This window comes from Rhinoraja longicauda, chromosome 22 (assembly GCF_053455715.1).
Source record: "Rhinoraja longicauda isolate Sanriku21f chromosome 22, sRhiLon1.1, whole genome shotgun sequence".
Classification (NCBI taxonomy): Eukaryota; Metazoa; Chordata; class Chondrichthyes; order Rajiformes; family Arhynchobatidae; genus Rhinoraja; species Rhinoraja longicauda.
In genome coordinates, this window is record NC_135974.1 from 15,365,568 (window position 1) to 15,392,486 (window position 26,919).

General features: G+C 46.8%; 1 protein-coding gene across 1 annotated transcript in view; it reads left to right on the top strand.

The window, feature by feature from the left end:
* Nucleotides 1–2,301: 2,301 nt before the first annotated feature.
* Nucleotides 2,302–26,919, top strand: part of LOC144604418 (deoxynucleoside triphosphate triphosphohydrolase SAMHD1-like) — a 45,987-nt gene continuing 21,369 nt past the window's right edge. Inside the window, exons 1-10 of the mRNA XM_078418810.1 lie at nucleotides 2,302–2,464; nucleotides 3,151–3,217; nucleotides 4,393–4,462; nucleotides 7,210–7,370; nucleotides 18,695–18,810; nucleotides 19,422–19,492; nucleotides 21,149–21,316; nucleotides 22,137–22,237; nucleotides 23,762–23,870; nucleotides 26,657–26,748. Of these exons, the coding sequence (XP_078274936.1) occupies nucleotides 2,302–2,464; nucleotides 3,151–3,217; nucleotides 4,393–4,462; nucleotides 7,210–7,370; nucleotides 18,695–18,810; nucleotides 19,422–19,492; nucleotides 21,149–21,316; nucleotides 22,137–22,237; nucleotides 23,762–23,870; nucleotides 26,657–26,748 (1,118 nt within the window). The remainder of the gene's footprint in view (nucleotides 2,465–3,150; nucleotides 3,218–4,392; nucleotides 4,463–7,209; nucleotides 7,371–18,694; nucleotides 18,811–19,421; nucleotides 19,493–21,148; nucleotides 21,317–22,136; nucleotides 22,238–23,761; nucleotides 23,871–26,656; nucleotides 26,749–26,919) is intronic.

Below are 26,919 nucleotides of genomic sequence, written 5' to 3' on the forward strand. Positions count from 1 at the left end.
CCGCACCGGGCGATGTTAGGTCCCGCGGCCGAGCCGCACCACGCTATGTTAGGTCCCGCGGCCGAGCCGCACTGGGCGATGGAAGGCCCCGCAGCCGAGCCGCACCAGCGATGAAAAGTCTCGCGGCCGAGCCGCACCGGGCGATGGAAGGCCCCGCGGCCGAGCCGCATCCCGCGCCGTGAGGAAGAGACCTAAAAGAGAAAGGTTTCCCCCACCCCCCCCATCCACACCACCACCCCCCCATCCACACCACCACCCCCCCACACATTTAACACTCTCGGTGTTAAAGCCGAGAGTTCAGAGTTCCTGCCATGGGCAAGAGGTGAAATGGCAAGTTTGGAGAAACTTGGTTAAGGACCAAGGAAGAGAAAGGCGCACATGGTGCATATTTGAAATTTATACATTGAATGAGTCCTCTGCAATTTAAAGCAGAAATTTGCTGACAGGGCACCCGCGTCCACAGTGTACAGATACATGATAAAGGGAATAACGTGAATAGTGTTTAGTGCAAGATAAAGCCCAGTAAAGTCTGATCAAAGATAGTCCAAGGGTCTCTAATGAGGTAGATAGTATCTCAGTACTGCTCTTATAGTAGCGTAAAAACTGGTCTGTAGTACAACCAAACATACTGTCCACTGTTGGATGATACTGTCATAGTTGCTGACGTTTGTGTTGCGTAATATTCAACAGTCTGGTTGTTGCAAAGAAACTATTCTTGAATCTGGTGGTAATGGTTTTCGGGCTTCTGTACCTTCCCAATGGTAAAAGTGATATGAGATGCATAGATAGGGTAGACAGTCAGAACCTTTTCCCCAAGACGAAAATATCAAATACTAGAGGGCATAGGTTTACGGTGATAAGGGCAAAGTTTAAAGGAGCTCTACAGGGCAATTATTTTTTATGCATAAGGTGGTAAGTGCCTGGAATATGTTGCCAGGGGTGGCGGAGGCAGATACCATAGTGGCATTTAAGAGACGTTTTCATGGCTATGCAGGAATGGAGGGCTATGGAGTACGTGCAGGCAGGTAAGAGTTGGATTTTTTGCATCATGTTCAGCTTGGACATTGTGGGCCGAAGGGCCTTTTCTTGCACCCGTACTGTTCTCTGTAGAAAAAAGGAAATGCCGGTGCTGGTTTACCAAAGAAAGGCACAAAATGGAGTGACAGTTGGTCAGGCAACATTATAATGCTGAATCTCTTAGGCTATGAGTCAGGTCGCATTTGGAGTATTGTGAGCAATTTTGGGTACTATGTCTGAGGAAGGATGTGCTGGCCCTGGAGAGGGTCTCGAGGAGGTTTACAAGAATGATCCCTGGAATGAATGGGTTAACATACGATGAGTGTTTGACGGCACTGGGCCTGTACTCGCTGGAGTTTAGAAGAATGAGGGGGGACCTCATTGATACGTATGGAATAGTAAAAGGCTTGGATAGAGTGAATTTGGAGAGGACGTTTCCACTAGTGGGAGAGTCTAGGACTAGAGTTCATAGCCTCAGAATTAAAGGGCGTACCTTTAGGAAGGAGATGAGGAATTTCTTCAGTCAGAGGGTGGTGAATCTGTGGAATGCTTTGCCACAGAAGGCTGTTGAGGCCAAAGAAATTGATATTTTTAAGCCAAAGATAGATAGATTCTAGATTAGTATGGGTGTCAGAGGTTATAGGGAGCAGGTAGGAGGATGGGGTTAGGAAGGAGAGGTAGATCAGCCATGATTGAATGGTGGAGTAGACGTGATGGGATGAATGGCCTAATTCTGCTCCTATCACTTGTGACATGGACAGGTGATGTTTTGGGTTGGGAGTCTGAAGAAGGGTCCCAAAATGTCAGCAAAGAAATGCAGAACCTGGTTTATACCAAAGATAGATATAAAGTTTCTGAAGAAGACTCCTGACCCATACCTTTTCCTCAGAGATGCTGCCTGACCGGCTGGGTTACTCCAGCACTTTGTGTCGACTGTTTCTATGCTCAATGGGAGCATTGCCCCATTGTGTTTGGGTCCATTTTCCTCTGTTTACAAGTCGTCCTGATCCAACATAGACAGGACGGCGGACCAAGTGCTGGTAAATGGGATTAGCATGGATAGATACTTGAAGCAGCAGGATTATGAAGTGTTGAACTCTGGCCTTCTGTCGAGTGCTTTTGCAAAGGGCACGTTGGGCCTTTAAATGGGAGGAGTCTGTGGTTTGATTGACAGCGAGCGGGGGCCGGATTCCCGGGACTCTCCAGAACTGTCAATCAGAGGCGGCGAGCAGGCGCAGTTTGCAGCGGGTCGGTGCAGCTTTTGCAGCGGAGATTCAGAGCAAGATGAACCAGCGCAAGAGAGGGAGATCCTCCAGCCCCGGCACAAGCAGCCCCGAGCGGACAGCTTTGCAGCAGAGTAAATCGAATTACCAGGAATGGGACGTGGAGGATGTCTGCCACTTTGTGCGGAAGCAAGGCTTGGGAAAGTTCGAGCAGGTATTTAGAGGCAAGTATACAACCAGAGAACCGTGCAAACCTTTCCCACCCGTGCAGCTCTTGGGGCTGAACTGGTCTATCAATGTTCTCCAGCGATGCTGTCTGCCTTTGCTGTATAAACCAGCATCCGCAGTTCCTTGTTATTACTGTTCATCCCAACCTTTCCCTGCAAATTTCATCGGAAGAGTTCAAACAAATGGCAAAAGCAATCAGGGAAGCACTTGGAAACATCCTTTGTCGTTTCGATGCAATAATAATAATAATAATAATAATGCATTACATTTATATAGCGCTTTTCACATGTGCAATGCCTTGCACATTTGTTAGTATTAAAGATCTTGTGTTGGGGAATGCGACGGAGAGGCACGCAGACTTTTCTCACCTCTTTAATCATTTTGTCATCAAAAGCCTCGATATTAAATGTGGCGAGTCTAATATTAATGACATATTCAACGCTCTGTCGAAACAGTGTCGTCATGGTAACAAATTGTAACAAATGGTTTAGTGTCGGGTTCCAGGTCTCGGAGATTAAGGTTGAAAAGTTTACCATTAAATTTACCACTTAAATTCTCAGTCACAAATTTAATGTCCTCCATGCTATCCCCACTAATCATTGGGAATCTTTGCCTGGGCTTTGTAGTATGGACGATTCTTATTTGGATATTGCTTCCATTTTCCTGTACATACTCTCATTAGAAGCACACCTTTCGGGCGATGTCTTGCCAAAGTTGACAGAACGTGATTTCAAAGAGGCGGGTGTAAGGTAAGCACAACTTTTAGCTCGGGCCTTGGGGGAATGAAGTGACAGGAGGAATTAGAATTCAGGGCAGAGACAGCAAAGAGGTTCCCAAAAGTGTAGGAAGGAACAGAAGATGCTGGTTTACACCGAAGATAGACACAAAATGTTGGAGTAACTTAGTGGGACAGGCAGCATGGATTGAAGGAATGTGCGACGTTTTTTGGGTAGAGCCTCCTCTTCAGACTGAGAGTCGGGAGAGGGAGACACAGATATGGAAGGGTAATGTGTGAAAATGAGACATCAAAGGGGCAATTCAAGGAAAATGCAAAATAGATCATTGTTAGCAAGGGGAAGGTGATAACAAAGCATACAAAGATAAAATTTAATGTCTCGACCTGAAACGTCACCCATTCCTTCTCACCAGCGATGCTGCCTGTCCCGCTGAGTTACTCTAGGTTTTTGTGTCTGTCTTCGGTTTAAATCAGCATCTGCAGTTCCTTCCTGCATAAAATGTAATCAGGACAGTCAGACTGGTCAGAGAACTGGGATGGGGGATGGATGGAGAGTGAGGGAAAGCAAAGGTTACTTGAAGTTAGAGAAGTGAATGTTCATACCGCTGGGTTGTAAGCTGCCCAAGTGAAATATGAGGTGCAGTTCCTCCAATTTTCATGTTGAGCAGTGGGAAAACAGATGGAATTCTCATCTGTATTCATTTTTCTATTTCTATTAAAGAAAATATTGGCAATAGTTCAAAGTCTGTGGTGTGCTTTGATTCCCTTTTCTAGTTACTAGAGGGGTGCAGAGGGAGCTAAGAAACAATGGTCTTGAGTCGTGCAAACGGGCACTTCGAGCCACCGAGTTGTGCTGACCATCAAGCACACATTTACAGCAATCGTTTTGCAACCTACTTTCCCGTCAACTTTATAGTAGCCACCTGATCTACCAACCTGTGTGTCTTGGGGGTGTGGGAGGAAATCAGAGCAACTGGAGGAAGCCCATGTGGTCAAAGGTAATGTGCAAACTCCATGTATCATCAGAGATCGGGATTGAACCTGGAGCAGTGAGACGGTGGCTTTGCCAGCTTCATAATGGTGCTGCTGATCCAAATGGATGGAGTGTGAGGGATTTACTCTGTGGTATTTCTGAGTCTTTGCATTGCCTGGGAGGTAACTGTTGTTGCTGTTTTATTTTCAATCTAGTGCCCTGGGAGACAGATTAAAACTGATCAAGTGCATTGATACGCTCCGGCAGAACCCTATTGACGCAAAGGTAAGATGATACCTCTGGTAAGGCATTGAACCATCACTGGGCTTCGGTTGATTATCGCTTGGGCGCAGTGACAGGAGAATTGATGGCGTGCAGAGTCCTCAAATATCCTGTGACTGCACCCAAGTGATGGTTGCATGGCAGTAGAGTTGTTGCCTTACAGCTCCAGGGACCTGAGTTTGATCCTGACTACAGGTGCTGTCTGCATTGAGTTTGTATGTTCTCCCTATGACTGCGTGGGTTTTCTCCGGGTGTTCCAGTTTCCTCCTACACTCCAAAGACGCAGAGGTTTGCAGGTTAATTGGCTGTGGTAAAAAAAAAAGCTGTAAATTGTCGCTAGTGTGTAAGATAGTGCAAATGTACCAGGTGATCGCTGGTCTCGGTGGGCCAAAGGGCCTGCTTCCACACTGTATATCTAAAGTCTAAAGAAGTTTCGAACATGTTAAAAGGTGGGTGTCTGTGCATGAATGAGGGACTGTTAGACTGCAATTAATCTAGTGAGGTTAGTTCCTGGCAAAGGCAGGGGCTCATGGCTCCCCAGGAAAGGGGGTTGGGCATGTGAATTGGATGACATCTTTATAAATGAAGGGGATTCAATGGTGAAGGTGTTATCATTGATAAGGGAACAGAAAAAAAAACCTTTGCTTCATGGTAAGAAGAATGAAATAGTAGTTAGAATGTAGAACAAAACACGGCATGCTGGACGAACTAAGTGGATCAGGCAGCATCTAAGTAGTGAATGGGCAGGTGACATTTCGGATTGTGACCATTCATTCTGGAATGTGGAACCTTTCTCTCCCTTAGAAGCCACGATAGAACAAAAAGAAATTAAAATGATGGGGGAAACACCCACGCTATTACAAAGTATCCGGGAAAGCAGATCACAGCACATGAAACCTTTAAATAATTGGTGATGCATGTCAGAAAAATTAAACAATTCCACTTCCAAATGTTTTTATATACTAAAATAACCCAATTTCCTTAATAGTTTGGGCAAGAAATGTAGTCCCTGAGTCAGATTATTGGGGTGGAAACAAAGAACTCCAGATGCTGGTTTATACCAAAGATAGACACAAAGTGCTGGAGAAATTCAACAGGTGAGGTAGCATTGCTGGAGAAAAAAGGACGGGTGAAGTTTCGGGAGGGAGCCTGAATCCCTACGTCTTCTGGGGCTGGTTGTTGTTGTGCACTGGCAAATCTAACATCAGAGATTCAGAACTGAATTGGTTTCCAGGCAAAGTCCTGAGAGATTTGGTTAAGGGTTTTTACGCAATATCTTATCACGAGTGAACCAACAGATGATGACTGCTCATGTTAACAGATGAAGAAACCAGGCTACCAATAACACGAGGAAGAGAAGATGAATCTATATATATATATCTATATACTAAAACTCTCATTTGTTTGTTTATTTGTTCCTGAACTACAGCCAAAACTGTACACGATAGCACAACAATTTTAGACCCACCTTACTGACTGTCGTCCCTTTGGTGCTAATGGAAGAAGTTTCATTGAAATCTGTGTTATATTTTTAGTTATTCACATTTTTAAGTTTAAATCTATCTCCGAGGGAGGGGGAAGGAGGGAGGATAAGGGGGAGATAAGGGGGATTGAGTGGGGGGGGGGGGGATGAGGGTGCGAGACCAATTCGGGAGAGGCTTTGGGTCCACGGCTCGCTCTGGCGTCACGAGGCCCAGGCCAGTGACATCCTCTCCCCTTCCCTGTCCCCCCTCTACGAGGAATGAGCCCAATGGGTCCACTTGGTGTAGTATATATTACTAAAACTATCACCTTGTATATTTGTGGGTTTGTGGATAGATTTGTTCTCGAAATAGAGCTAAAACGGTACACGATAGCGCAACAATTTTAGGCCCACCTTATTCACCATTGGCTTGCGGTTCAAATGGTTGTTATATATTTAAAGTTATTCACTTTCTAAACGTTTCGGGTCGAGATCCTTCAGTCTGAAGAAGGGTCTCGACCCGAAACGTCACCCATTCCTTCTCTCCCGAGATGCTGCCTGACCCGCTGAGTTACTCCAGCATTTTGTGAATAAATAACTTCGATTCGTACCAGCATCTGCAGTTATTTTCTTATATCGCCATTATATATGATATTTCTATACTGTCTGCATGCCCTCTGGTGGTCACTGTATTTTTTCTGTTTTATAAAGAATTGTATACCTACGGTATATATAGATTCCAATATTTAAAGTTCTTTTTAAAAATTGAATATTTTTTATTTGTTGTCATATAAACCTCATTAGATTTATAAAACTGACATTTCTTTATTTTTTCCTACGGCCCGCAAAAATGTGCCAAATATATAATGTGGCCCTCGTGCTGGAAAGTGTGGAGGCCCCTGGTTTATACCAAAGATAGACACAAGGTGCTGGACCTGAAACATCGTCCATCCATTTCAACCAAAGATGCTGCTCGACCCGCTGAGTTACTCCAGCACCATGTGTCTATTTTAGATATTTAAATGTAGAACTGTTAAAAACCATAGTAACCTTGAATGTGCGCATGAGCGACGGAGCTGTATTGCTTAATTATTAAATGGAGAGTTTACACAACGTGTGGACCTCTACAACTTTAGTTTCCAGGCTCCTGTACCCGTACTCTGATGGCAGGAGTGAAACGGGTGTGGCCAGGGTGGTGTGGGCCTCTGATGATGCTGCCTATCTTTCTGAGGCAGTGACTCCTACAGATCATTTAAAAGATGATCAGAGAGCTTTGACTTTCCTGCAGGTGTTCAACGACTCGATTCATGGCCACATTGAGATGCACCCACTGCTCGTCCGCATCATCGACACCCCGCAGTTCCAGAGGCTCCGCTTCATTAAGCAGCTTGGAGGGACCTACTTCGTCTACCCTGGGGCTTCCCACAACCGCTTTGAGCACTCCATCGGGTAAGGACTGGGCGAGCAATTCTGCAATGTGTAGGAAGGAACTGCAGATGCTGGTTTATACAGAAGATAGACACAAAAGCTGGGTCGGGCAGCATCTCTGGAGATAAAGAATAGGTGTTTTGGGTCGGCACCCTTCATCAAACTGAAAGTAGTGGTGGGGGAGAGAAATAATCTGGAGGTGAGAAAAAGCCAGAACAAATCAAGGCCGACAAAAGATTACCTCAATGGACCATTGTTGGATGTGGAATGTGTGATAACAAGGGATACAAGGATTCAAACAGTGGAACTGGTAGGTTGACTAGGATGGGGGAGGGGGGGGGGGGGGGGGAGAGCGAAAGCAGGAGATACTTGAAATTAGAGAAATCAACGTTCATATCGCTGGATTGCCCAAGCGAAACATGAGGCATGGATTTGAGATGCCCATTGACCAGGTTCCAGCAGGCGAGTCCTCCTCCAAAGTGAGGTCCATCTCCTTAGAGTTGATGAGGTAACTCCACCCCACATGCTTGTTCGGTGGATCTTCTGAGCTGTGAGAGCTTCGTAATCAAGTCCGAGTTCGGTGCCCTTTTGTTGCGGACAAGTGACTGGCCAGGGTACACTAAAGGCTTCAATCTCTCATCACATCTGGGAAATACTCTTGTAGAAACGAAGATCTGCAGATGCTGGTTAATGCACAAAGGACACAAAGTGCTGGAGTAACTCAGCGGCTTTGGCAGCATCTCTGAAGTTGAGTCTGACGAAGGGTCTCAACCCGAAATGTCGCCTCTCCATGTTCGCCAGAGATGCTGCTTGATCTGCTGAGTTACTCCAGGACTTTGTGTCCTTCTGGAAAATACTTTCACTGGTCTCTGAGCAAATGCAGTCAACTCCTCCTTTGTGCCCCTTGGTTTAGTTTTAGCTTAGAAAAACAGCGTGGAAACGGGCCCTTTGGAACACCGATTCCACACTGACCAATGATCAAGCGTACACTTGTTCTGTTATCCTAGTTTCACACGTTAGATGCAATTTACAGAAGCCAATTAACCTACAAACCCGCACGTCTTTGGGATGTGGGAGGAAACAGGGGCACTTGGAAAAAACCTGCGTGGTCATAGGGAGAACCTACAAACTGTACAGTCAGCACCTGCAGTCAGGATAGAACTGTAGTCAGTGTCTGGCACTGTACGGTTGCAACTCTACTGCTGTGCCACAGTGCCGCCCTGTGGTGTTTTGCCATATCTATTTTAATTTGTAACAAGCAAAGTATAATAAGCATGTGTGTGTATTGTCTGACAGCCAGTCTGTCACCGGGGTGTAATGTAATGTAGTGGAGTTGAGATCCGTGGCCAGAGTGGAGCAGACAAAGTGCAGAGTTGAAATCGGAACAGGGAGAGCCTGGCTCCGAAACTAGCTCTGTCGACACAGTGTTTACCAACTTCCCTTTTGCAATGGACCTCTGCCCCAGAATGAGTTGAATTGGACTCTTGCAATCTGAGGTGTATCCCTTCGGCCTTTGATTGTGATAATTGTTGGATAAAATTGGCATATGAGTCAGACTAATTAAATAGTCACACCCTTTCTCCTGTGACGGCTGTTTGTTACAAGTGCTGCTTGAAATTGTAATGTCCACTGTGTAGCGACCATAGAAAGTGGTCCTAGTTGTCGAACCCTCAGATTGGCCAGCAAGGTCACGTGTGGGTGCGACCATAGGGATTGGTCCAGAGAGCGACACCGCTGATTGGACAGCGTGGTCATGTGTGCTTTTGGCGCCCGAAAAGAGTCAGTTGGGAGACGTCTTCGAAGAGAACAGTTAGTTTTAATGGTTGTCTGTAATCTTGTTAAGAAAACTTTGTAATCGAATACTGCTGTCGCAATAAACTTCAACAAAGAACAAGTTTCCAGACTCGCCATATTGGTGACCCCGACGTGATCCAGCCGATCACTTACCATGAGTGAATCAAACGCCTTGTGTTGGTTCCTACGCCCAGCGCACCGGAGCTAAGCGCGGTCAGCGTTCAGCTTCCGTCGTTTTGGATACATCAACCACAATCTTGGTTTGTCCATACTGAAGCCCAGTTTCACTTAAGAAACATCTCAGCAGACGCAACAAGGTATTACTAACTCGTCAGCGCTCTACCGCCGGAGACAACCGCGCGGGTGATGCGGTCATCATCAATCCTCCGGCAGAAAACAAGTACGAGGCCATGAAGACACTGTTGTTACGGACCTTCGGGTTCAGCAGGCAGGACCGAGCTAAGCGTGTTATGCACCTACCGGATCTCGGAGATCGGCTGCCGTCTGTTCTCATGGCTGAGATGTTAACGCTAGCAGGTGAACATACGGATTGCCTCATGTTCGAGCAGGCATTCCGAGAGAAGCTTCCCGAAGATGTCAAACTTATGCTCACGGATTGTTCTTTTAAGGACCCCGTGGCATATGCAGAAAAATCTGATGCGCTCATGGCGTCCAAATCGAAAGGAAGCGGTTCGATCAACAAGGTCTCGACATTAGCGGCCGTGCCACAGCGACATCAAGATGGCGCTGCGTCTCCCGCCATTTCTCCAAAAGCCCGCCAAAAGGATCCGCACAAGCGCGGCTGGTGCTATTACCATCTACGATGGGGTGGAGAATCCCGCAACTGCCGCTCACCTTGTACCTTCTCGGGAAACGCCTCGGCCGATCGTACATAGAGGCAGTTGCGATTGGCCAGAACCGACGCCTCTACGTCCGAGACCGATTAATAGACAATAATAGACAATAGGCGCAGGAGTAGGCCATTCAGCCCTTCGAGCCAGCACCGCCATTCAATGCGATCATGGCTGATCACTCTCAATCAGTACCCCGTTCCTGCCTTCTCCCCATACCCCCTCACTCCGCTATCCTTAAGAGCTCTATCCAGCTCTCTCTTGAAAGCATCCAACGAACTGGCCTCCACTGCCTTCTGAGGCAGAGAATTCCACACCTTCACCACTCTCTGACTGAAAAAGTTCTTCCTCATCTCCGTTCTAAATGGCCTACCCCTTATTCTTAAACTGTGGCCCCTTGTTCTGGACTCCCCCAACATTGGGAACATGTTTCCTGCCTCTAATGTGTCCAATCCCCTAATTATCTTATATGTTTCAATAAGATCCCCCCTCATCCTTCTAAATTCCAGTATACAAGCCTAATTGCTCCAGCCTTTCAACATACGACAGTCCCGCCATTCCGGGAATCAACCTAGTGAACCTACGCTGCACGCCCTCAATAGCAAGTATATCCTTCCTCAAAATTGGAGAACAAAATTGCACACAGTACTCCAGGTGCGGTCTCACCAGGGCCCGGTACAACTGTAGAAGGACCTCTTTGCTCCTATACTCAACTCCTCTTGTTACGAAGGCCAACATTCCATTGGCTTTCTTCACTGCCTGTTGTACCTGCATGCTTCCTTTCAGTGACTGATGCACTAGGACACCCAGATCTCGTTGAACATCCCCTCTTCCTAACTTGACACCATTCAGATAATAATCTGCCTTTCTATTCTTACTTCCAAAGTGAATAACCTCACACTTATCTACATTAAACTGCATCTGCCATGTATCCGCCCATTCACACAACCTGTCCAAGTCACCCTGCAGCCTTATTGCATCTTCCTCACAATTCACACTACCCCCCAGCTTAGTATCATCTGCAAATTTGCTAATGGTATTTTTAATCCCTTCATCTAAGTCATGCGATTCACGGACACAGAATTTTTGGTGGGCACGGGAGCCATTTTCAGTATCGTACCGCCGACCGACCTGGAGACCAGATCGGATAAGACATGTCCTACCCTCATCGCGGTTAACGGCAGCCCCATCCGCACGTATGGTACGCGGAAAATGTCCCTGGTTTTAGGCCTCCGCACGTATGAATGGCCATTCATTATAGCAGACGTCAGCCAGGCGATCCTAGGCGCAGATTAGCTCTGGGCCTTTTCACTAGTCCCCGACGTCCGCGGTAACGACCTCCGACCCTCCGCCAGTGATGTGCCCGCCGCTCCGACAACCGCCACCCCGCCCAGCCCAACTGTCCAGGCCGTCGTTGCTGCCCCCGACTCGTATGCTGAGGTCCTGGCGGAGTTTCCAGAGCTGCTCATCCAGCGTTTCGACGCCCCTTCGGCCAAGCACGGCGTGGTCCACCACATCCGCACCGAGGGCCGTAGGGATTGGTCCAGAGAGCGACACCGCTGATTGGACAGCGTGGTCATGTGCGCTCTTGGCGCCCAAAAAGAGTCAGTTGGGAGACGTCTTCGAAGAGAACAGTTAGTTTTAATGGTTGTCTGTAATCTTGTTAAGAAAACTTTGTAATCGAATATTGCTGTCGCAATAAACTTCTTCAACAAAGAACAAGTTTCCAGACTCGCCATAACTGTATGTTTCCATCATGTTATGGGGCATGTACTACATTGTAGACCCCTCTGTTGCTTAGGCCCTGACCGAGATGCAACGATTCCAGCATGTCAGGGCCCCAAGTTGCTGGTGTAACTCAACGGATCAGGCAGCATCTCTGGAGAACATGGATAGGTGAAGTTGCAAGTCAAGACCCTTCATCTGCTTGATTGTAGGTGGGGAGGACAGGAGAATAAAGCTGTAAGAGGGGAGAGACGGGACAAAGTGTGACAGATAATAGGTGGACACAGGTGAGGGAGACAGTCATTTTGATCGTCAGATGTTGGGAACAAAGGCCAGAGATAAAAGCATAAGGTGCGAGACAGGATTCAAGTGTTGTGATCAAATCAACTCTCGGAAAGAGTTGTAAAATGGGAAGCCAGTGGGAGGGAGGTGGTGGATGGTGGGGTGTGGAGGGAAATGGGTGGTAATCCAGATGAGGGGGGGGGGGAAGAAGAGGGGGTGTGGGGGAGGAAGGAGAGGGGTGTGGAAGGAGTTGGTTCGAGGTAACCTAAAATTGGAGACTTCAATGTTCATTCCGTTGGGTTATAAACTACCGAAGAGGAATATGAGGTGCTGTTCCTCCAGTTTGCAGGTCAGCCGCCTTCCACTGTCTCATTCAACATGTATTTTAACTTGCACTATGACCTATTTGTTCCAATAAATCTGACCTGTCTGCAATCTGAGTGTTGTGTTATCTTGCTTTAAAGTTCTCATTCTCTGTTTCTTTAAGAACTCCTTGAATCACTCCATCTCTGAGCATGTGTATTCCTTTGATCTAAGGTTAATGGCTTTCTGTCTGCCAAGTTGCAAAGATCTGGCATTGTCCCCCACAGCCTCTCTAGTTTTAATGCCTTTTTGTCGTCTTAAGCTACTCCTTTCAACCTTTCCTGGTGCAGAGCGTTATTGCTCTTCTGCAAATATCCTAACTCTTATCAGAGTGGGGCGGTCACAGTGACGTAGCGGTAGATTTGCTGCCTTACAGCGAATGCAGCGCCGGACCCGTGTTCGGTCCCGACTACGGGTGCTGTCTGTACGGAGTTTGTACGTTCTCCTCGTGACCTGGGTGGGTTTTCTCCGAGATCTTCGGTTTCCTCCCACACTCCAAAGACGTACAGGTTTGTAGGTTAATTGGCTTAGTAAATGTAAAAATTGTGTCTAGTGGGATAATGTTAATGTGCGGGGATCGCTGGTTGGCGCGGACCCGGTGGGCCAAAGGGCCTGTTCCGCGCTGTACCTCTCAACTAAACAAAAAAAGTTAGAGTGGAAGCATTTAGGTTTATTGCACAACAGGTGAGGTATAGATGCTCCCCGGCTTACGATGCTTCGACTTGCGATATTTCAACTTTGCGATGGTGCAAACGGCAGCGACCTGTAGCGAACCGCAGCTCGCTTCCGGCCACGTGATCAGGTGTATTAAATGCATTTCCACTTACAATATTTTCAGTTTGCGATGGGTTTCTCGGATCGGAACCCCATCATAAGCTGAGGAGCACCTGTATTCTGGAATGTGGCTGTGTATTGCTTACACAATCTTTCCTATCTGAGAGTATTTATTCATCCAGAGTGCAATGCGTTTCCTTAAATTTATTTTTTGGGGGGATAATTTTCACAAGTTATTTGACCTTGAGCTTCTAAACTAACCTTTAGCATCTAAACTGAACTATTTCACCACTAGTCCGGGAGCAGAGCAAGGACGCCCGTTGGCTGAGCAGTAAAGTAAGTGCTAATCACAGTTGAACAGGCAGTTTAAAAAGAGCGCCAAAAGGAAGTAGTAGTCAATTTGAAAAGTCCGGGAGCAGAGCAAGGACGCCCGTTGGCTGAGCAGTAAAGTAAGTGCTAATCACAGTTGAACAGGCAGTTTAAAAAGAGCACCAAAAGGAAGTAGTAGTCAATTTGAAAAGTCCGGGAGCAGAGCAAGGACGCCCGTTGGCTGAGCAGTAAAGTAAGTGCTAATCACAGTTGAACAGGCAGTTTAAAAAGAGCGCCAAAAGGAAGTAGTAGTCAATTTGAAAAGTCCGGGAGCAGAGCAAGGACGCCCGTTGGCTGAGCAGTAAAGTAAGTGCTAATCACAGTTCAACAGGCAGTTTAAGTGAGAAGTCAGGTAAATTGGACAATCAGGCAATTTAAATTGGTGATATAAGCAAGGCTCACAAAAGGGTGCAGCCCTGTTCAGGTGCAGACCAGTGAGGGAAGTGCCCAGTGAGAAAAGTGCGAGTCTTTGGCGAGGAGGCTGAGGTGAGGAGGATACCATTGTTTTAAGCCAGAGCTGGTTATAGGCACAAGGTGATGGCGGAAAAGTTGGTGCGGTGTGTTTCCTGCAGGATGTGGGAAGACAGGGACGTCGCTGGAGCTTCTGGGAGCTACACCTGCAAGAACTGTGTCCAGGTGCAGCTCCTGAAGGGACGTGTGGTGGAGCTGGAGAGGCAGTTGGGTGACCTCAGGGCCATCCGGGAATGCGAGAGTTTCCTCGACAGGACCTATTGTGAGGCTGTCACGCCAACGGTCCAGGTCGAGCGAAGGTGGGAGACTGTTTCCGGGGGGAGTGGACGTGGACTACAGGAGACCCCAGTGGCTGTGCCTATTGCAAATAGGTATACCCTCTTGGGAACTGTCGGGGCAGAAGACGTTTCCAGTCCGAGTGGCGGACCTGTTGGCAAGGATACATGACAGGGGAGACCGAAGTCTGGAAGAGCCGTAGTGGTCGGTGACTCCATAGTCCGAGGGACGGATAGAAGATTCTGTGGCAGCAGGAGGGACTTGAGGATGGTCTGTTGCCTCCCTGGTGCCAGGGTTCAACACATCACAGACCGGCTTCAGAAAATCCTAGCGAGGGAAGGCGATCAACCTGAAGTCGTTGTGCACGTGGGCACGAATGACGTCGGGCGGAAGAGGAAGGAGGTGCTACAGCGGGAGTTTAGAGAGTTGGGAAAAACGCTGAGAAGTAGGACGTCGAAGGTAGTTATCTCTGGACTGCTACCGGTACCTCGTGCTGGTGAGGCCAGGAACAGAGAGATAGAGGGTATGAATTTATGGCTGAGGGACTGGTGCAGAGAGCAGGGATTTAGATTTCTGGACCACTGGGATCTCTTCTGGGCTAGGGGTGACTTGTACAAAAGGGACGGGTTGCATCTTAACAGCAGGGGGACAAACATTCTGGCAGGCAGGTTTGCTAGTGTGACACCTGTGGCTTTAAACTAAGTAGTGGGGGGGAGGGGTTAACAAATTGTGAATATGAAGATGAGGTAAAAGGGAATACAGGAGATATTGCAAAAGACTCTCGGAAGAATGGGAACAGAAGTTCTAGAGCGGAAAAGAAATTAAGGGCAGGGCCAATTGTGAACGATGTGAGAGGGGAGGTAAATACAGAAGTTAAAGTGTTGTACTTAAATGCGCGTAGTATAAAAAATAAAGTGGATGAGCTTGAGGCTCAGTTAGTCATGGGCAAGTATGATGTTGTAGGGATCACTGAGACATGGCTACAAGAGGACCAGGGCTGGGAACTGAATATTCAGGGGTACACAACGTATAGAAAAGACAGACAGGTGGGCAGAGGGGGTGGGGTTGCTCTGATGGTAAGGAATGATATTCATTCCCTTGCAAGGGGTGACATAGAATCAGGAGATGTTGAATCAGTATGGATGGAAATGAGAAATTGTAAGGGTAAAAAGACCCTAATGGGAGTTATCTATAGGCCCCCAAACAGTAGCCTCGACTTAGGGTGCAAGTTAAATCAGGAGATAAAATTGGCGTGTCAAAAATGTAATGCTACGGTGGTTATGGGAGATTTCAACATGCAGGTAGACTGGGAAAATCAGGTTGGAAATGGACCCCAGGAAAGAGAGTTTGTAGAGTGCCTTCGAGATGGATTCTTAGAACAGCTTGTACTGGAGCCTACCAGGGAGAAGGCAATTCTGGATTTAGTGTTGTGTAATGATCCTGATCTGATAAGGGGACTAGAGGTAAAAGAGCCATTAGGAGGCAGTGATCACAACATGATAAGTTTTACTCTGCAATGGAAAGGCAGAAGGGAAAATCGGAAGTGTCGGTATTGCAGTATAGCAAAGGGGATTACAGAGGCATGAGACGGGAGCTGGCCAAAATTGATTGGAAGGAGGCCCTAGCAGGGAAGACGGTAGAACAGCAATGGCAGGTATTCCTGGGAATAATGCAGAGGTTGCAGGATCAATTTATTCCAAAGAGGTGGAAAGACTCTAAGGGGAGTAAGAGACACCTGTGGCTGACAAGGGAAGTCAGGGACAGCATAAAAATTAAGGAGAGGAAGTATAACATAGCAAAGAAGAGTGGGAAGACAGAGGATTGGGACTCTTTTAAAGAGCAACAAAAGTTAACTAAAAAGGCAATACGAGGAGAAAAGATGAGGTACGAGGGTAAATTAGCCAATAATATAAAGGAGGATAGCAAAAGTTTTTTTAGGTACGTGAAGAGGAAAAAAATAGTCAAGGCAAATGTGGGTCCCTTGAAGACAGAAGCAGGGGAATTTATTATGGGGAACAAAGAAATGGCAGACGAGTTAAACCGTTACTTTGGATCTGTCTTCACTGAGGAAGATACACACAATCTCCCAAATGTTCTAGGGGCTGGAGAACCTAGGGTGATGGAGGAACTGAAGGAAATCCACATTAGGCAGGAAATGGTTTTGGGTAGACTGATGGGACTGAAGGCTGATAAATCCCCAGGGCCTGATGGTCTGCATCCCAGAGTACTTAAGGAGGTGGCTCTAGAAATAGTGGAAGCATTGGAGATCATTTTTCAATGTTCTATAGATTCAGGATCAGTTCCTGTGGATTGGAGAATAGCAAATGTTATCCCACTTTTTAAGAAAGGAGGGAGAGAGAAAACGGGTAATTATAGACCAGTTAGTCTGACATCAGTGGTGGGGAAAATGCTGGAGTCAATTATAAAAGACGAAATTGCTGAGCATTTGGATAGCAGTAACGGGATCGTTCCGAGTCAGCATGGATTTACGAAGGGGAAATCATGCTTGACAAATCTACTGGAATTTTTTGAGGATGTAACTAGGAAAATTGACAAGGGAGAGTCAGTGGATGTGGTGTACCTCGACTTTCAGAAAGCCTTCGACAAGGTCCCACATAGGAGATTAGTGGGCAAAATTAGGGCACATGGTATTGGGGGTAGGGTACTGACATGGATAGAAAATTGGTTAACAGACAGAAAGCAAAGAGTGGGGATAAATGGGTCCCTTTCGGAATGGCAGGCAGTGACCAGTGGGGTACCGCAAGGTTCGGTGCTGGGACCCCAGCTATTTACGATATACATTAATGACTTAGACGAAGGGATTAAAAGTACCATTAGCAAATTTGCAGATGATACTAAGTTGGGGGGTAGTGTGAATTGTGAGGAAGATGCAATAAGGCTGCAGGGTGACCTGGACAGGTTGTGTGAGTGGGCGGATACATGGCAGATGCAGTTTAATGTAGATAAGTGTGAGGTTATTCACTTTGGAAGTAAGAATAGAAAGGCAGATTATTATCTGAATGGTGTCAAGTTAGGAGGAGGGGGGGTTCAACGAGATCTGGGTGTCCTAGTGCATCAGTCAATGAAAGGAAGCATGCAGGTTCAGCAGGCAGTGAAGAAAGCCAATGGAATGTTGGCCTTCGTAACAAGAGGAGTTGAGTATAGGAGCAAAGAGGTCCTTCTACAGTTGTACCGGGCCCTGGTGAGACCGCACCTGGAGTACTGTGTGCAGTTTTGGTCTCCAAATTTGAGGAAGGATATTCTTGCTATGGAGGGCGTGCAGCGTAGGTTCACTAGATTAATTCCCGGAATGGCGGGTATGTTGAAAGGCTGGAGCGATTGGGCTTGTATACACTGGAATTTAGAAGGATGAGGGGGGATCTTATTGAAACATATAAGATAATTAGGGGATTGGACACATTAGAGGCAGATAACATGTTCCCAATGTTGGGGGAGTCCAGAACAAGGGGCCACAGTTTGAGAATAAGGGGTAGGCCATTTAGAACGGAGATGAGGAAGAACTTTTTCAGTCAGAGGGTGGTGAAGGTGTGGAATTCTCTGCCTCAGAAGGCAGTGGAGGCCAGTTCGTTGGATGCTTTCAAGAGAGAGCTGGATAGAGCTCTTAAGGATAGCGGAGTGAGGGGGTATGGGGAGAAGGCAGGAACGGGGTACTGATTGATAGTGATCAGCCATGATCGCATTGAATGGCGGTGCTGGCTCGAAGGGCTGAATGGCCTACTCCTGCACCTATTGTCTATTGTCTATTGTCTATTGTCTAGTTGTATTAAGGATTCTGCCATTGCTTTGATCTATGGGCCGAATGGGCTATTTCCATGCTGTTTCTCTTGACCAAACTAAACAATCAAGTACAAAAGGTAAACCAAAGAGAAAGATAGTGTAGAATATATTCTGCAGTATAACAGGTACCAGAGAAAAAGTCCAATGGCCATAATGATGTAGGTTAAAGAATTTGGATAATACCCTAGCTTATGGAAGGACTGTGCTGAAGCCTGACAATAGAGGGGAGTAAGCTGTTTCTGAGTCTGGCTTTCAAGCTTCTGTATCTTCTGCTTGATGGGAACAGAGAGAAGAAGGAATGATCTGGTTTGGAAAGGTCTTTTTTATGTTGGCTGCGTGAATTGTCGATGGAGTCAATAGTGGGGAGTGCATAGTGGCACAGCTGGTTGAGATCAAATGCAAGTCTCTGGCGTTGTGAGGCAGCAGCTCTACCAGCTGTGCCACTATGCCACTCCCTCTGCATATTCATTCAGTTATTATCTGATTTGATAGAATGCAAACAGAAGCTTTTCGCTGGACGATTGTACACTTGACAATAATAAACCTAAACAGCGGGATCGATGTTTTGAAAAATCATAATTTGAAGGTTGTTGATGAATAAAAGCTTTTGTGTCTTTTTTCTATTGTGTCTTTGTCCCACAGTGTGGCACATCTGGCAGGACAGCTGGTCAAAGCACTCTGTGGTCGGCAACCGGAACTTCAGATTAGCCATCGAGACATCCTGTGTGTTCAGATCGCCGGACTCTGCCACGATCTAGGTGAGGGAATGGCTCTTTCGCGCAAGAGAAATAAGGGTGATTAGTGAGGGTGTCGGGGTTATGGGGAGAAGGCAGGAGAATGAGATTGAGAGGGAAAGATAGATCAGCCATGATTGAATGGTGGAGTAGACTTGATGGACCCAAAGGCCTAATGCTATTCCTTGAACATGAAGAGAAAGACCTCAAATCCAGTATACAGCTTATGGTATACCAGGCAGAATGATGCACAACTAGGCCCAGTTACCTGACACAGTGACCTGGACTCCCATCCCGATGCATTGTTGAGGGCGGGCTGCACTGTTGCAGGAGATGACATTTTAAACTGCTCCTACTGATTCAAGTGTCTTTCCATCTCAACATTGACTTTTAGACACAAAATGTTGGAGTAACTCAGCAGGACAGGCAGCATATCTGGATAGAAGGAATGGGTGATGTTTCAGGTCGAGACCCTTCTTCAATCTGAAGGGTCTTGACCCGAAACGTCACCCATTCCTTCTATCCAGTGATGCTGCCTGTCCTGCAGAGTTACTCCAGCATTTTGAGTCTCTCTTCGGTTTAAATCAGCATCTGCAGTTCCTTCCTTCAACATTGACTTTTCTTTTGTTCCCCAGGTCATGGGCCTTTCTCACACCTGTTTGATGTAAAATTTATTCCTCAGATGAGAGAAAATAGGAAATGGAAGGTAAAGCAATCTGCAGACTCCACTTACGGGTGCGTGTTACGCGAAATGTGGCAATGGGCGCATGCAAGGATCTCATCTACGGCGATAGTAGTAAAGAAAGCAAACTTACTGCTAGCATTTATTTAGAGAGGGCTTGTATACAAATACAGGGATGTAATGCTGAGGCTCTATAAGGCGCTGGTAAGGCCTTATTTGGAATATTGTGAGCAATTTTGGGCGCCATATCTGAGGAAGGATGTGCTGTCTCTGGAGAGGGTCCAGAGGAGGTTTACAAGAATGATCCCAGTAATGAGTAACCTATGATGAACGTTTGTCGGCACTGGGCCTATACTCGCTGGAGTTTAGAAGAATGAGGAGGGACCTCATTGAAACTTACAGAAAAGTGAAAGGCTTGGATAGAGTGGATGTGTATAGGTAGTTTCCACTCGTGGGAGAGTCTAAGATTAGAGGTCCAAGCCTCAGAATTAAAGGGCGTTCATTTAGGAAGGAGGTGAGGAGAAATTTCTGTGGTCATAGTGTGGTGAATCTGTGGAATTCTTTGCCACAGAAGGCTGTGGAGGGAGTCAGTGGATATTTATAAGGCAGAGATAGATAGATTCGTGATTAGTACAGGTGTCAGGTTATGGGGAGAAGGCAGGAGAATGGGGTTTGGAGGGAGAGATAGATCAGCCATAATTGAATGGCGTAGACTTGATGGGCTGAATGGCCTCATTCTACACCTATCACTTATGACTTTATGTCCTTAAGATGGTGTCTTTGCGTAAGTTCCGTGAGCATTGGAGAATGCTGCCAGGACTCCAGGGTCGGAACTATAGTGAGGGGTTGGGCTGGCTAGAACTTTCCCTGGATTTAGTTCAGTGTTTTATCATAACAAGTCACAATGTACAGTGAAAAGCTTTTGTTGCGTGCTGTCCAATTAAAGAAAAAACGATACGTGATTACCATCAAACCTTCCACAGTGCACAGATTAAAGGAACAACATTTAGTGCAATATAAAGTCCGATTAAAAATAGTTGAAAGGTCTCCAATGAGGTAGATGGGAGATCAGGACTGCTATCTAGCTGCTGAGAGGATAGCTGAGCGGTGATCTTATAGATAGAGATGTATAAAATCATGAGGGGGGTAGACAAGACAAATACACAGAGTCTTGTATCTATGGTGGGGGAATCAAGAGCCAGAGGCTTGGGTTTCAGGTGGGAGGGGAAAGATTTAATAGGAATCTGAGGGATACATTTTCATTATAAGGGTGGTGGGTACATGGAATGAGCTGCCAGATGATGTAGTTGAGGCAGGTATTATAACAGCACGTAAAAGACATTTGGACAGGTTTATGGACAGGAAAGGTTTAATGGGATGTGCATCTTGGTCGTAGGCAAGTTGTGCTGAATGGCCTGTTTCTGTGCTGTATGACTCTGACCAAAGCAGTTTGCACTAGTTAACTCTGTTTATGTTGCTTTGCACCCTCGATCAAGGGTCTTGATTGGTCTAAAGAAGATTCCGACACAATGTTGTCTGTCCATTCCCTCCACACATGTTGCCTGAACCATTGTTCCTCCAGCACTTTGCCTGAACTTTAATTGTGACTTTTTTGCATTGAATGATGTTTCATTCCCTTCTCTGAATTGAGCTTTTAAACTAAACTTTAACTCGGTGCAGCATGAAGATGCTTCATTGGACATGTTTGAACACTTGATCTCCTCCAACGATCTGGAGAATGAGCTAGAGAAATACGGCTTGGTGTTAATAGAAGACAAGGAGTTTATAAAAGAACAGATCAGAGGCCTAACAACAGAAGGTGATGGAACGGGTGACTCCTCTACAGTGGTAAGTAATACGGTGGCGCAGTGGTAGAGTTACTGCCTTGCAGCGCTAGAGACCCAGGTTTGATCCTGACTACGGGTGCTGTCTGTACGGAGTTTGTACATTCTCCCTGTGACCTGTGTGGGTTTTCCCCAGGTGCTTCAGTTTCCTCCCACACTCCAATGACGTGCAGGTTTGTAGGCTAATTGGATTGGTAAAATTGTAAATTGTCCCTAGAGAGTAAGATAGTGTTAGTGTGCGGGGATCGCTGGTTGGGCGGATTCGATGGGCCGAAATGCCTGTTTCCCTGCTGCAGTTCCAAAAACTAAACTGACACTGTTGATCCAAGGGATGGGAATAAAAACTGGAAAATTTAACTTGCGCAATATTTTCTGTTTTGCACTGAAGCAATGGTTCTTTATTTATCACGTTTAGTTTATTGTCACGTGTAGAGAGGTACAGTGAAAACCTTCTGCGTGCTATCCAGTCAGCGAAAAAACTATACTTGATTATAGGATGGCACAGTGGCGCAGCGGTAGAGCTGCTGTCTCACAGCCCCCAGAAACCCAGGTTCGATCTGACCTCGGGTGCTGCCTGTACGGACTTTGTATGTTCTCCCTGTGACCACATTGGTTTTCTCCATGTGCTCCGGCTTCCTCCCACACTCTAAAGACGTACAGGTTTGTAGGTTAATTGGCTTCAGTAAAATTGTAAAATGTCCCCAGCGTGTATGATATTGCTAGTGTACGAGGAGATCGTTGGTCGGTGTAGGCCGCAGGGCCTGTTTCTATGCTGTATCTCTAAAGCCTAAAGTAAAGTAAACTCTGCTATTTCATCTTTCCAGTGGCCATACAAGGGCCGTACTCAGGAGAAAGGCTTTCTGTATGAGATCGTTTCCAATAAGAGGAGCGGGATTGATGTCGATAAGTGGGATTACTTTGCCAGGTAAGTCTCTGTGTGACCTTGATCCATGACTTTTCTCGGTCGCTCTCCTGGGACATGACAGCCATTTGTTTAAACCAATGGTTCTTTATTACCTCATGTACCAAGGTACACGCAATCCCTGATTAAGGACAGGATGTATGGAAAATGGCACAGAGTACATATGTAATAGTCACCAGGTTTTGGCACCATTTTCCAAGTCCCAGCTGCAGCTGGCCGTAAAGGCCTGTTGCCTCCGTTCCGTTATCTGTGAACCATCGTCCCTCTCCTCACCCGGACACCTGGAGCTTTCGTGCCCCGAGTCGACCTCGAGGGGGGCGGAAGGTAAGACCCTCTGATTCTTACCGTCCCTACGTCCAACGTCCACCGCCTTTGCCGACTCCCTCCACCCTCTCTCCAATTCCTGGTTCTCCGGGGCGAGCAGGAGACAAGCCTCAGACAAAGCTCCCACTACAGTTGGGTTCCCGATTCCATGGCGGGCGAGTCAGGCTTGTTGTCAGGGTGTGGCTGCAGATTGCTGGGACCTTCTGCTGTGTGCGGCTCGCTGGGACCTTGACTGCTTCTGATAAAAGCTATCTATTTGAGAACTGAACTGATCGCGATTTCTCTGGAATGTCAGAGCTTGTAGTGAGACTTGATAGAAGGGTATAAAATTCTGAGAGGCATAGATAGGGTAGACAGTCAAAACCTTTTCCCCAGGTTGGAAGTGTCCAACACTAGAAGGTTATCTATCAGGTGAATGGGGAACTGTTTAATGGAGATGTGTGGGGTAGGTTTTTTGTTACATAGAGTGGTGGGGGCCTGGAACGCATCGCCAGGGGTGGTGTTGGAGGCAGATAGTTTAGTTTTAGTTTAATTTAGAGATACAGTGTGGAAACAGGCCTTTTGGCCCACCAAGTCCCCGCCAACCAACGGTCTGCAAGGCAGTTCCAATAGTGGCATTTAAGAGGCTTTTAGGTTGGCGCATGGAAGCGCAGAGAATAGAGGGATATGGGTTGTGTGCAGATAGATGAGATCACAGCAGAAGGTCCCAGCAATCTTGGCATCATGTTTGGCACAAACAATGTGGCTGAAGGGCCCGTTCCTGTACTGTTCTCTGTTCTTGCCGAGTGCATGTGCTTCTCTCCCTCACCCACACGCCACCTTGACTGTTGCCCGCCTATCACAAGCAAAAACACAGTGCTGGAGGAACTCAGCGGTATGGGGGGAATGGACAGGCAACGTTTTGGGACAGGACCATTTTTCAGGTTGGCTATTGCACTCTGATTTTAACTAATGTCAATCTATTGACAGTTTACCCCAACTAAAGTGACAAATTCTGTATCGGTAAATCCAGTCTAGTGAAGTTAACTTGTAACTGTTCAGGAGTTGTTTGCCTAATCCTCGCCAGGGACTTTAAAACATTGAGATGTGAGTTCATTGATCTCAGCAACGGGGCACGTTCCGTGTGAGTGATCAGCCGGACATGAGGATGCTTTAACACTGGCTGCCGGAGGTCGCCATTGATGTCTCGTCTTGTTTCTGAAGGGACTGTCACCACCTGGGGATCCGGAACAACTTTGACTTTGAACGCTTCCTCAAGTTCGCTCGAGTTTGTGAAGTCGGCAAAATGAAGCACATCTGCACTCGAGATAAGGTGATGAATGTTGTGAGAAGCCGAGGAGCTTCTGGAGTGTGTTTTTGCAAAGCCCTGCTTGATTTTGATCTATATATCGGCGAGACCAAGTGCAGACCTGGTGATCGTTTCGCTGAACACCTACGTTCAGTCCACCCAGGCAGACGCAATCTCTAGGTTGCCAAACATTTGAACTTTCATTTCTGTAATGACCTTTCTGTCCTGGGCCTCTTCTACTGTCAGAGAGAGGCCACACCCAAAAGGAAAAGCATCTTGTATTTTGCTTGGGCAGCTCACAGCCCAGCGGTATTAGAGTTTGATTTCTCTAATTTCAAGTAACCCTTGCATTCCCTCCCTCATCCTAGTCGTCCAGCTAGTTTCACTGTTCGTATCTCTTTATCTTCCCTTCCACAGTTTAGAATGGATCATTGTGGGCTCCACCTTCACTTGGTCATCAGTGCTGGCTCTGATTTGTTCTGTACGTTTTCGTACCAATAGTTTTCCTCTCCCCGACTGACTCTCAGTCTGAAGAAGGGTCTTGACCCGAAACATCACCTATTCCTTTTCTCCAGACATGCTGCCGCTGAGTTACACCAGCATTTTGTGTCTAGCTTTCTAGTTCTGATACCGGCTAACAACGGCCTTCAGATCTTCTTTCCTGCGCTTTCTATCGTCTGAGGAAAAGACCAGCAGAAGTGCAGCACAGTGATGCAACTGGTGGAGCTGCTGCCTCTCGGTGCCAGAGTTGATCCTGATCTTGGGAGCTGTCACTTGCAGTTTGTACATTCTCCCTGTGACCGCATGGGTTTCCTTCGGGTGTTTCGGTTTCTCCCATGTTCCAAAAACGTGCAGGTTTTTTGGTTGACACAGAATGCTGGAGTAACTCAGCGGGTCAGCCAGCATCTCTAGAGAAAATGGGTAGGTGACCTTTCTGGTCGGGACCCTTCTTCAGGTCCCGACGCAATACGTTACCTATCCATTTTTTTCAGAGGTGCTGCCTGACCCATTGAGTTACCACCAGCATTTTGCGTCTATCTTTGGTGTAAATCAACATCCGCAGTTCGTTTGTAGGTTAATTGAATTCTGTAAATTGCCCCTTGTGTGTAGGATACAAAAAGTGGGAATACATGAAACTGGTGTGAATGGGTGATCGATGGTCGGCATGGATTTGGTGGGCCAAAGGGCCTGTTTCCATGCTGCATCTCTAAAGTTTACAATGACTCGTTATGAACTGTCCTTGCCTGCATGCCTAGTTTCAGCTCACAGAACTCCAGTGCACCCGTGAATGCTGACAAGAAGATTACTATCTGTTGTGTTTATAGAACTACAAGGTTGCCTGTGGTCTTTGGATTTGGATGCATCAATGCGGAAAAATGGCTGCTTTTGGAACAAACAGAGGTCTTATCAAAGACTGATGTCATAGTTTCATCCACTGGGGAACCTCTTTCTGACCTCGCTGGTCTTTTAGAAATTCAATTTTAAAAGTGATGAAAAAGTTAAACTTAGACGATGCAACTCAATGGCATGAATAGGAGAGGCAATTAGTGATGGGTCAGCTTAGTCCTGGTATCAAGGGCGCAGAATAGAGCAAAAAGCAAATGGAGATTAAAATCTTGGAATGGTTGGGGTTATGTGTTTGGTGGAGGTATTGATGCCTCTATGTGCTCAACGGCCTCCGCTGTGCTGTTGTCTTGTGATCTCGTACGTCAGTATAGTAAACCCTCATTATTACGGACATCTTTCTCACAGTTTTCGGTGATAGCCACTTCCAGGCTGGATGTACTGCCGTCACCGCCGGCCCACACAGCCCCTTCAAGGCCGCACTTCTCACCACCACCGCCAACCCTTACCTGCACTCTCGCCGCCTGCAACCATTGACCGCCAATGCTCACCTCTGCCCTCCCGGTTGCAATTCACCTGGATTCTAGGCCCAGTTCCAGACCGAGAAAGGACGTTCCTTTTATAAACTAGTTGAATTGTACCTCCAGGTAACAGCAAGGAAGAGCCTGAAGAAGGGTCTTGACCCGAAACGTCACCTATCCATGTCCTCCAGAGATACTGCCTGACCTGCTGTGTTACTCCAGCACTTTGTAACCAGCATCAGCAGTTCTATTTTTAATACTAATGCAATGTCACTCTATTACTTAGCAATCCTTTCCTCTGTTGCAGCAGACAGTTGCTGTATTGACAGATTCTTGATTAGTAAGGGTGTTGAGGAATATGGGGAGAAGGGAGAGGAATGGGGTTGAGAGGGACTGATAAATCAGCCATCTGATCTATCCATCACCAATATAACGTCTGAACAATCAGCAATAACAGAAACCATTCCCCCCCTCCCCATCACATGGCCTGTTATAATCAGGGTTTATTGCATTTAGTATAGTTTGAGCAAACCCACGCAGGTCACTTGGTGAACGTACAAACTCCGTACAGCCCTTGGGCCCACCAATTCCATGCTGACTAATGATCACTCTGCACACTAGCACTATCCTGACACACAAGGGACAATTTACAAAATTTACCAAAGCCAATTAACCAACAAATCTTTGGAGTGTGCGAAGAAGTAGGAGCTCCCTTGGAAAACCCACGCCGTCACTGGGAGAATGTTCAAGCTCCCTCCAGGCAGCATCCATAGTCCCGATCGAGACTGGGTCTCTGGCACTGCAAGGCAGCAGCTCTACCACTGTGCCACCCTTAATCCTAAACATGGCTCTGTCCCAGCAACTGAATCACTCAGTGCTTCAGAACTGCTGTTCCTAACGCACAGTGTGAGGAGGGAGAAGTGACCTCTCGTTTTCCGTCCACAGGAGGTTGGTGACATGTACAACATGTTTCACACACGCCACACGCTGCACCGCAGGGCCTATCAACACCGAGTGGTGAACGTAATCGAGAACATGTGAGTACTCCTGCAGCATGGCTGGTAAGGAACCTTCAGTTTAGTGTTACAGCACAGAAATAGGCACTTCGGCCCACCTAGTCCATCCTAACCAGCGGTCCCCACACACTTACATTATCCTATACACACTAGAGCTAATTTACAATTATACCAAGCTAATTAACCTACCAA